Raw genomic sequence first — 11,637 nt, 5'->3', positions numbered from 1 at the left:
TCAACTAGTCAGTAACTAAACCCCAGTGTCTGATTCCGTTTTCACAAGCACATTATTATTATTGTTATTATTATTAAAGCCTGTTTTCTATAACAATTTGTATTCCTAGCCAGGGGGAATTGAGAGGGGGGGATCAGATTTGACCATCTGCCATCAGCAGGCTGTGATATACCATGTTTGTCTAAGGGGGTCTGAACTGTTGTTTTTCCACCGCTCCAGGACATTGTGCTGACTCTGAAGGATAAACTGTCCCTCCGGGCCATCGAGTATTTTGCCCTGATACTAGAGCAACAGTACAGCATCACCAAACTACTGCTGCTGCACGAAGACGAGCTCATACAGAAGGTGGGGGTACACAAATCCACACAAACACACACAGTAGTTTAAGATGGTGGTTCATAATACCTCTATTTTTTTTCCTCCCCAGGTGGTGCAGAAAAAAGACTCCCATGACTACAGATGTCTGTTCAGGGTGAGTTTTATCCCCAAGGACCCCATGGAGCTGCTGCAGGATGACCCCTCTACTTTTGAGTACCTCTTTTTACAGGTAGGCTCATTTCCACCTGTCTCCTTTTGTCAATCTTACAGACTTTGTGTCGTTCCTTCAGAGGACCCCTTTCTCTTTAAAATCCATATGGAAACCAGGTTACAATGTTTAGTTAAAAAAACTCCCATATGCAAATTATAATCCTTTAATTTGCATTAAATAAATCTGGCAATTTGCCCAAAATCTGCTCCAAAATACAAAAATAGAGTGGGAATCAAAGTTATGAAGATGTTTGGAGTTAACATGCTCCTTTTGTCTTGATCATATTAGTTCAAACCTGTGGTAATCTAATGTGTGTATATATGCTGTGATAAAGCACAGCTTCAGGATTTAATTTAAACCCTGGATTAAAATCTTTAAAGCCACAGTTTGTCTTTGCATTTTCATGTTGCACAATAAAGCCTTGGGAGTGCCACTTATGTCAAGTTGATGTGTTGTTCTATGAGGAGTCTTTGTCTTCTGCTGTGTTGTTGGTGCTGTGTGAGTGGCACTTTGGATGTCCCAGTGTTGGTTTACTAATTATTCTCACAAACTGTGTATTTTGCAATCTCTGTGCTGTTATGTCAAAAGAGTAAATATAAAAATAAGGTGTTATATTAAGTTCCACACTGGTATGTTATCAGTAATGTGCATGTGTTCATTATGCTGGGACTGTGTGTGTTTCTAGAGTGTCGGTGACGTGCTGCGGGAGCGTTTTGCAGTCGAGATGAAATGCAACACTGCACTCCGGCTTGCTGCCCTGCACATGCACGAGAGGCTGGACAGCTGTGGACAGACCAGGGCCTCCATCAAGAGCATTACGTGAGTCATGTGCATTTGTTTTTGCTTGTCTTTTAAGGGTCACACTGGAGGGAATCCTAATTGGTTAAGGACCACTCTGAAAGCCAAATCTATTAATGTGACTGGATTCTTGTGGGGACCAAACGTTTCTCTTTGGGTGTTCCAATTTTCCTTCTTTCTGTCTTTTTGTTCACATTTTAAAAGCTATAACTTCACAAACACAAGGCAACACAAATCCATTTCCCACTGACGCACTGACCCGAAAGAAAAAGAAAACAATAACTACAGATATTACACGCTGTAAGGTCTGCTAACTGATTACCTCTGAGATAAGACCTCAGACTGTATATTCTCAACAATATAGTGTGTGTGTGTGTGTGTGTGTGTGTATATACACGTTACTGAATGTTACGTTGCTGACACAACATTGGGGCTAGCTTTACAAAAATAACGTTTTTTTATTAAGGCTTAGGTGCAAAGTTAAGCTATTGGTGAGGGTTTTCTACATATGGACCCGGGGAAACATACAATGAACATTGGCCTTGGGAAATTGCTGAGAAGAAAATCATTTTAAAATCTGTGTCGTATTATAAGGTTGTTGGGCTGGGGAAATAGAAACCAAAGATACTCTCTGTGATGCTAAAATGTATCAAAACACTTACACTGAACAAAAATATAAACGCAGCACTTTTGTTTTTGCTCCCATTTTTCATGAGATGAACTCAAAGATCTAAAACATTTTCTATATCCACAAAATAACCATTTCTCTCAAATATTGTTCACAAATCTGAAAAATTCTGTGATAGTGAGCACTTCTCCTTTGCCGAGATAATCCATCCCACCTCACAGGTGTGGCATATCAAGATGCTGATTAGACAGCATGATTATTGCACAGGTGTGCCTTAGAATGGCCACAATAAAAGGCCACTCTGAAACGTGCATTTTTGCTTTATTTGGGGGGTCTGGGGGGGTCTGAAAACCAGGCAGTATCTGGTGTGAGGGGTAGGGGTAGGGATGTAGCGAGTGGCCCATGGTGGTGGTGGGGTTATGGTATGGGCAGGCGTATGTAATGGACGACGAACACAGGCCACTCGATTCACAACATTACCCTACCCCTACCCCTCACACCAGATACTGCCTGGTTTTCGGACCCCCCCAGACCCCCCAATAAAGCAAAAATGCACGTTTCAGAGTGGCCTTTTATTGTGGCCATTCTAAGGCACACCTGTGCAATAATCATGCTGTCTAATCAGCATCTTGATATGCCACACCTGTGAGGTGGGATGGATTATCTCGGCAAAGGAGAAGTGCTCACTATCACAGATTTGTTCAGATTTGTGAACAATATTTGAGAGAAATGGTTATTTTGTGTATATAGAAAATGTTTTAGATCTTTGAGTTCATCTCATGAAAAATGGGAGCAAAAACAAAAGTGTTGCGTTTATATTTTTGTTCAGTGTAAAACAGCTATATTATGAGGCCTTTAGCTTTGTCATACTGCGTGTTTCTTACATCTCCTACAGTTCTACATTTGCGTTAGAGTCCCAGCCTCCCTCCACTTCACATGTTGCACCAATATTAAGTGGTTTTGGGTCAAATAAAGCAAGTGCATATAGGTACTATAATTCAATTTCATGTCAAATTCCAGGAGGCTTTCATTTAATTTCAAACCTTTATTTACCCAGGTGTATCCCATTGTGATCATTGATCTCTTTTTCAAGGGAGACCTGCTCAAGTAGGTTCCACATGAAACATAAAAAACATAAACACAACAACAAAAAGGACATCTTACAGCATCATTACAGGGATTACAATTACAATAACTATCCACATGAGCAGGTACCAACAGCTTCCGATTGAGTAGCATCCAACCGAGCTTTAAAAACATTTAGTGGCACCAGATTGTTCAGTTTCCATTTCAATTGCAGACTATTCCAAGACAGAGGAGCTGCGCATCTAAAAGCCATCTTCCCTAAGACAGTCCTAGCAGTTGGCACATTTAATAAAACTACAGCATGCGATCTCAGGCAGTAGCCACTTAAAATTCGCCGTGAGATCAGGGAGCAGATGTACTCTGTACCCTCAGGCTACAGAGTTCTTCATTATAGGTGTGTTTTATATTCCTGTGTGTGTGTGCTGGTGACAGGAGGGAGTTTGGCATGGAAAGCTTCATCTCTCCCACACTGCTGAGCAACATGAGGGAGAAGGACCTGAGGAAAGCCATCAGCTATCACCTCAAAAAGATCCAGGCCCTGCTCGAGCCGCGTCAGAAGGTAGATACTGGCTAGGAGGGTGAACACCGATATTAGATCTAAGGCCTGGGTAATGTTTATGCGGAAATAAGTGGAGCATATTCCCTGTGAAGGAAATAGTTTTGGTCAGCGAGTCTTCCATAACAGTCCCCCATGGTTTTCGTTTCCTTGCTCTCTGCCTCACTGTCACTCCTCCTTCTTCTTCTTTGCTCACTGCTGTGTTTTAGGTCATTTCTGCGAGTCAGGCTCGGTTGGCCTACCTCACTCAGCTGGGAGAGCTCATTTCATATGGGGGACGGTCCTACACAGCTACGATGATGGTAAGAGAATATCAGCTGGTGGTCTGTTTGTAAAGGGATATATTTACACCTTGATTCAGTCTTGGATCTATATGGCAAATATGATACGATGTTATCTTTCATATATTTGCATCTCTTCATTTTTCCCCCATATTCTACCGCTTCCTTTTTATTTCTCCGTCGTGTCTCATTATGTAACATACTCACTGTCATCCACCCTCAGCTTCAGGACAGGGAGGTGTTGGTCAGCCTGCTGGTGGGAGCCAAGTATGGGATGAGTCAGGTAATCAACCACAAGCTCAACATGATCTCTACGCTGGTGGAGTTCAGCAGCATCAGCCGAGTGGAGCTGCTGTCGGAGTCGGACAAAGTCAGCCTACTGCGCATCTCACTGCACGACATGAAGGTGAGGAAGACACTGCAGACTCTATTATTCATAAACATGTAGGAATTCACACACTGACACAGATACACAAAAAGGACTCACCACACACAATATAGGTCAAGCATTTCTCCCTCAATACACCAACAGAATGCAGCCTAAGTGCTAGCTTTATAAAGCGAATTCATTGGACTCAAAGGTGACTCTCTCTCCCTCTTTTCCCCCCTTCCATTTCCTTTTGTTCCTTACCCTCTTAATCACTTGACCTTATCTTCTGCAATGCCCTCCCCCTTGCAGCCATTTGCCTTATTGATGGACTCTATGGCAGCCAAAGACTTAGGGTGTCTGCTAGGAGGCTACTGCAAACTCCTTGTGGATCCCAGTGTCAATGTCTTCCGTCTGGGGCGCCCAAAAGTGAGGGTGCACCGAATTCCTGCTGAAGAAGGTGTGTGTGGGAGGTTCGCCGAAATACAGGGCGTGTGCTATGAGTCCCTAACAAGTGAGCACAAACTGTTTCACTTTTAAAAAAAATCTGGTTTTGGGCTTGGCCATTTCATAGATAATTCTCACATCACATACTGATGTCACCAGCCAGTACGGGTACCGTTAAAAAAGCCTGCCACATAATATAATATCATAATATTTTAAAACGTATTATTCTCTTACTAACATGTCTTTCTCTGGTTTTATTAGGTTATGTGTCTCGGTGCTGCAGTGACTCAGATGACTCGACAGATGAGGATGACCCAATGGATTCTCAGAATTGCAAACGGCCAGACCCAGCAAGTCAGGACTGGGAAGAGAGGAGGCGAGAGGAGGAAGAGAAGAGGAGAGAGGAAGAAAGAAAAGAGAGAGAGGACCACAAAGGCAAACAGGAAGTGAAGATAATAGTGACTACAGAAAGTATGGAAAATGAGGGTGAAGAGGAAGAAGGAGCAACAGGAAGCGGTCTGCGTACATTTAGTATTATGGATGAAGAAATTAACATGGAGACCAACTGGTACCACACGGACCCCCGGGTCACCAGCAGCTTCTCCAGCTTGTCCAGTGGCTCCATCAGTGCTGCGCTGGAGGAGAGCAGCGCCTCAGCCAAAGCCCCGGCTCTCCTGGATGCACAACGGGGAACACGCACAAGCGAAGATCTACCCAGCTTGGACGTCCACCATCCCTACCTCCTGGAGCCAAAACGCCATCAAGGGCCCTTGCGACCCACCAACCTCAATTACCGTGGTAATGACAACTCCTGCCTTTGCTTCGCTGAGCTCTCCAAGGCAGATTTCCTCCCCAGCCCACCTGAGGCGACTAGTGATGATAATGATGATGACGATGATGATGAGGAGGAGGAGGAAGAGCTAGGATTGGGAGGATTAAGACGCATTTCTAAGATCCCTAGTTCAAGAGATTTAAGAATGATTGACAGCATACCCTTTGACAGATCACCCATTAAAAGAAACAAAAAGACCCCTCCCAAAGTCCCAATAAGGACGAGTTCGATTCCTTTGGACAAAGAAAGAGAGGCTGAACACCGCCTCTCCAAAGACGAAGAGGGTCTATTCCTGACGCCTTCACCCAATCCCAAACCAGCTCTTTTGGGCAAAGAGGCTGTCTCAGAGTCTGAAGATGAGTTTTTTGATGCACAGGAGAGATTTACTCCTCCAGTTCCTGATATATCAGGTGAGTTCACAGCATGTTTGTATGACTTTGCAGATGAATGAAACAGTCTGTCTTTGCAACGTTTTGTGAAGGTACTTTGTCTAAAAGGGTATGTTAGGGTATTTTATGTGAAGGCAACATGAGACATTAATGTAATTTAAAGGAGGTATAAATTCACTGATGCCCTTCTCTTACCGTCTTGTCTTTTTGATTTGTTTCTCTCTCACAGACGCTGAGCTGGCTGACCGGCAAAATGCTAATCGGTTGAGTGGAGGCTGGAATGGTCCTCTAGCTGTCCCGGGGAAAGAGCCACCCTCCCCCATTGGAAATAAAGGAACATCCTCTAAAATCAAACGAGAAGTGGAGACACCTAAAGGCCCTGCAGATGCACTTGCTAAACAACAGCCCAGTGCCCCAAAGCCATCTCAAAAACCTGAAGCTAAGGTCAAACCACTATTGGCACCTAAGCCCCAGCTGCCTCCCAAACCTCAGACCATTCCTCCCAAATCCCCCCAGCATGGGAGTTCATATGCCCACTGCAATGGGGATTCCTCTGGACGTTTGTCATCTGAACTTTTGGAAATGGAGCCAGACACCATGGAGTTCAAGTCTGTTACATCCGGTGCAGGTGGACTGCCTCTCACATCAGCCCTGATTACAGCAGTGCGTTGCAGCAGGCAACCACTACCCATTACAGCACTGAAAACTGAGGAAAACACTAAGAGGCAAGAAAACGGCCCAAAAAAGAATAAGGATCTCACGCAGGAGAATGGAGCGAATGTTGTTTCCAATGACAAAGCATTCATGTCTGATGAAAAAGAAACTAAAGTTGAAGGGAAGATCAATGGGACTGCTGTACCCATGAAAAAGCCACCAAACCTTCTCCTGATCCCTCGCTCTAATTCAGGTACAAAGCCATCCATTCCCCCTCCAGTGCCCCCCAAACCCACTACTCCCACCAATCTTCACCCCTTATCATTACCGGCTAGCTCTCCTGTCTCCCCAACTGATCCATCCAAAGGGATCTTTAAGGACAGCGTTAGTCCGCAAAATGGGATCCACCCTTGGAGCAGCCGCAATGGCAGCGTCCAGTCGGGATCCAAGAGGGTATCTCTGAGTCATGAAAGCTTGTCACCGAAAAACACAGATACACCTCCCCCCCTTACCACCTCGCTCACTTCCACCAACTCCACAGGTGTTGGGGGCCTTGAAAGCAGAGAGCCTGGCAGATCTGGATCAGGATCAGACCTGAGGACCAGCTCCTCTAGCCTGGGAGGCAGACTGCCAGCTTCTGCCCTGAGGGGGAAGATCCAGGCTCTACCTTGGTACATGACCCGTTCCCAGGAGATTTTGGGAACTCTTGACTATCCCTCTACCAGCTCCATCAATGGAGATACATCTGGATTTGGTTCTGGCTTGTCTGTAGCCAGCGGTTTATCAGACTTAAACAGGACCCCAGTCAAGGCAAAAGAAGCAGTGAGCTCAAAGCTAGAAGCACGAAGGAACATTTTGGAGGACGGAGCTGAGGTTGTCATAGCCACCATCAAAGAGGCCCAGGATGTGACCTCACATATGAAAAAGGCCAACGGGACAAACGGCTCCCACCCTAACCTGACCCTCAAAGGGAATAGTTTGCACAGTGGCAGTGTATCATCGGAGCAGCCTCAGTCACGGTCCCACTCAGCAGTCGGGTTAGGAGGTGTGTCCAGCATGCAAATTGGAGGGGACTCGCCAACATCCTCACAAGCTGACACCACCCCCTCACAGCAGCACCGCGAGGCTTGTGGCTGCCGAACCGTTTACGCCAACTGTTTCAGTGGAGAAACTGAGGATAGTATAAGCTTTGACGAGGAGCTAACCGTTTACGAGTTCTCCCGCCGCACACGCCCTAAACCTGCCCGACCCCCAGCGGTCTCTCCTCCAACACCACCCTCACCAAAGCCCAATATTCTGTCGCTGCTGAGGGACAACCCACGCCCGCTCTCTACTTTCTCCACTGCCTCCTCTGAAATCAGTCCCCTAGTTTCACGACCGGTTTCCCCCACAAACTCATTTAGTGGACCTCTTCATACACTTACCAACAAAAACTATGGTGGGCTCAAGGGAGGTTTTGCCTCCTTACATCAAGATATAGACCAACTCCTTCTGGTCTTAGAGAGGGGAGCACTGGAACAACCCGAACAAACTGTTCTAGACTCAAAGCAGGATATAACAGTCCTAAATGTAGGGCCGGACCTTAATCACAATGGTACTGAAGGCAGAACTACCCCAGTACCGGACCCAAATTGTACTGGGTCAAGCACAGCCGCCATGACAGAGGCCGAGAGGAATCTACTCCAGGCGGAGGCTCGGCGATTGGCCTCTGGCTGTCAGCGGGCCACACGTGTTGGCTGGGCTCCTGATGAAGCCCTACATTCCTTATCTAACAGTTTCAGCGCCCTAGTTCAGTTGTCAGCAGCCTGCCTGCGAACAAACCCTTGCCCTGGTTGTGAGCTCTGCCATAATGCCAGCCTGGGCCACAGGGATGAGGATGATGACAGCCAGGAGGCCATGGACAAGCTGAAAGAGATAGTGGGTCTATATAGAGAGTTTGTTGGGGCTGTTGAGACAGCTGGAACTGGGTCTGGGGTTGGGGGTAAGAGTGGGGGCCACAATGGATCTGGACAGGGTCAGGGGGAGAGTGACGGGGTGAGGCTACTAGCCAAACGCTGCACTGTTCTCATCTCGTCCGTTTTTGCACTCACGCAGCTCTTCCGGACACGCACACCAGACACAGCGGACACGCCTAGACACGCACCTCTCAATTTTTGACCTGTGAACTTTTACCCACTAATAACCCACTAACTCTATAGGTGAGCCAAGAGGAAACAGCACAGAGCGATGTGGTGTTTAACCCCTATGTTCTTGTACAGTAAGTGCCATGCACACCACAGCACACAATCTCTAACCTACAATACACAAACTCACATGGAAAACACACATCAAACGAAACTGTAAACAAAGAGAGAAAACATTGTTGCTTGGCCTCTTCTTGGACGCATATGGACTATGCATTTGTACATTATGAATTTTATAATTATCTTATAATTCTCTTATTTTATGATACGATATGTGTATGTATGTAAGGATGGATTACCCATGTATGTATTTATGTATTTATTTTTACAATATTTGCACCATGGTCTGTGATGTTCAGGTCTCCGGTGGAAAAAAAAACTATGGATGTCACTGGAATTTTGAATTGTCCTTCTCTTTGAGACAGTATTATGTTATCTTTTGCTGCTTTAAAGGTTTCTCCACTCCACAAGGTGTAATCTGTAAATTGTCATTTTAAAGTTTAGTAGAGCAGTACGTTTTACTGACAAACAAAACATACTTCTCACACTTGCAAAATACAGGTATTAACTGATTTGTTTTTGTATGTGCACCTTTTTAACAATTTAGTTTTTCAAAACTACAGTTACATATGAATGGGATACAAAACTATACCATTACAAAGCAGGGAGAGCACTTTTGACTGTTACAGATTGCACCTTTTTATGAGACACATACCCTTGTGTAAAGTGTTTTTTCTACCCTTTCCCTGGCCCTGGCTGACTGAGTGAATGGATCTTGGACATGCTCCCATTACCCCAACATATGCAGTAATATAACATTAATCTAGTTTTCATCCAAAGGACATGACATATATATTTTCTGGGAATGTGTGGATGAGCCTAGGAAGCAAAACAGGGGACCTTATTTATGTAGTTGAAAAAAATGTTTTTACTAGGCACAAGGGTGACTGTTAAACTATGTTCAGATGTAGCAAAGATCCAAAGTCTTAAAACAGTGAGCCACTACTGTTCCCCACTACGGTTTCCTCTATGGCTGCACCACCACACTAATAACATGCTGACAGATGGACTGACTGCTGTACGCTGGGGTCAGAACTGTAGATATACATGATATCTCTGTGTCCTATTCCATCTCTACCTTAGTTTATGGCTATGCAAACATAAACCCCCCCACCCCCCACATACTGCATCCTTGTTTCTTTGTGCTAACTTAAAAACAACAATAGCTGCATTATGTTTGTCTGAATATAATGGATGCATTCTTTGTTTGCAATGTTGGCTTTGTCGTGTTTCAGGAAATCCTGCTGCATTATGGATTGCAACATGGTGCAAAGTTGCATGGAATTAGCATTTGTCAATATAAAGACTCCTGTCTTTACTGATGTCTGTGAATTGTCAGTAAATGGATTACATTGCTCGATCAGTTTGCTGATGTACAGTGTTCACTAAAAGGCTTGTTCATGTCACTTGATGCCAACTCATTCGATGATTTGTCCAATTTATTGGAGCCAACTAAGACAACAAGAGGGTTCTTAAGCAGTTGCTAATACAAATATGATAAGGGGATTAGCCAAATAAAAGACTGCGTGTGACAGCTGGTGAGGAGATAGTCGGTATATTTAATATCCAAATAGGTGACTGAGAGACTTTTTGTAAACGTGGCTATGCTTGAAAATAAGAAGGCAGGTCTTTCGTGTGAGATGTCAGCGCTTCCACTCGCCACAGAGGTCCAGCACCAGTGTCCATCACAGCACTAATATCAAAAGCATCTGTAGTTGTTCTGTAGTTGTCCATCAAGCAGGCCCGAACAGTAAAGAGTGCCTGTGTCACCTACTTGTTTTGTTTCTGTATGGTAAAACTGTCTAACGCATTTCATTTTAAAAGAGGACATTGTGTTTCTACATGAGCAGTCACTTTTCCATACCCACGTACAATAAAGTCTATGTACCAAGAAATGTATTGTTTGGGTATAAATTACACATTGACTTTAGTGAAGTTGAATGTCTGGGTTTTGTCTATACAACAGTTATCAACTCATGTCATGTTACAACTTGCAGTTCTTCAAAGCTTCCTCCCTAAATATTAAACTTGAAATCAGGTCATAAGACATCCAATTTACCATCCTGGCTTTTAACAACAGGAAAAACACCTCTCGGACTAAACAGCCGTTGTATTGATACCATCACTGGACTACTAATACTGCTAATGACGATTACTGACGGATTTATTTTCAACCATTGAGTTATACTTCCTAGAAAGGCAGTGTTTTTCAATGTATGGGTACACCTAGGCCTACTTTTTCTCTTTTGGTACTGGGAATGTCTCTTAAATTATTCAGAGCTAGAGTGCAACATTTTCACTTCTATTTTTAAAATACTTTCTTGAATATGAATGAATTTTGAGTGGAAAACTGTAAGATTGAATTTAAGATCATAGTCAGACAGACATTTGTTAAAAGGAAAGGCAACATCCAAAGAGCTGAGCGGTTTTCTAGCTACAACAGCTCAACCCTCTCTGATCCAAAGTCCCCATGTCAGATTGCCCTTAATCTGATCACTATCCACAGTCTGACTTCTTGACAGTAATCTAGAAAAGTCGCATGTAAAAAAAAACACGGTCTGGAAGTGTAGACCTGCTGTGAGAGCTATTTCTATAGTCAAGAAAGTGACAGAAATGACAGATAGAGGTGTTGAACTAAAGAGTGTACTGGAGTGTTTTTGCCCCATCCTTCATTTTGATCCAGTGTCAGGTCTGTTCAGCTTGACTACCAAACTCTATTGTACCGGTAATGCCATTTGTATGATTGATTATGAAGAAGGGATTTAGTGCACACGGTATGAGTCACTTTGAGGATGGCACCGTGGACATGAAGCACAAAGAAGCCGTT

General features: G+C 44.2%; 1 protein-coding gene across 3 annotated transcripts in view; it reads left to right on the top strand.

The window, feature by feature from the left end:
• frmpd1b (FERM and PDZ domain containing 1b) overlaps positions 1-10,730 on the top strand; it is a 29,487-nt gene extending 18,757 nt beyond the window's left edge. For 2 of the 3 annotated variants that reach the window (XM_034092908.1, XM_034092909.2), the window contains 9 exons: positions 220-345; positions 428-547; positions 1,215-1,348; positions 3,474-3,600; positions 3,807-3,899; positions 4,102-4,284; positions 4,558-4,759; positions 4,954-5,934; positions 6,143-10,730. In XM_034092908.1, coding sequence (XP_033948799.1) covers positions 220-345; positions 428-547; positions 1,215-1,348; positions 3,474-3,600; positions 3,807-3,899; positions 4,102-4,284; positions 4,558-4,759; positions 4,954-5,934; positions 6,143-8,724 — 4,548 coding nt within the window. In that variant the 3' untranslated portion in view covers positions 8,725-10,730. The remainder of the gene's footprint in view (positions 1-219; positions 346-427; positions 548-1,214; positions 1,349-3,473; positions 3,601-3,806; positions 3,900-4,101; positions 4,285-4,557; positions 4,760-4,953; positions 5,935-6,142) is intronic. The other variant, XM_034092910.1, reaches the window with a different exon arrangement.
• Positions 10,731-11,637: the final 907 nt, after the last annotated feature.

This window comes from Pseudochaenichthys georgianus, chromosome 10 (assembly GCF_902827115.2).
Source record: "Pseudochaenichthys georgianus chromosome 10, fPseGeo1.2, whole genome shotgun sequence".
In the NCBI taxonomy this organism is placed as follows: domain Eukaryota; kingdom Metazoa; phylum Chordata; class Actinopteri; order Perciformes; family Channichthyidae; genus Pseudochaenichthys; species Pseudochaenichthys georgianus.
This window is presented reverse-complemented; position numbering and strand designations above follow the sequence as displayed.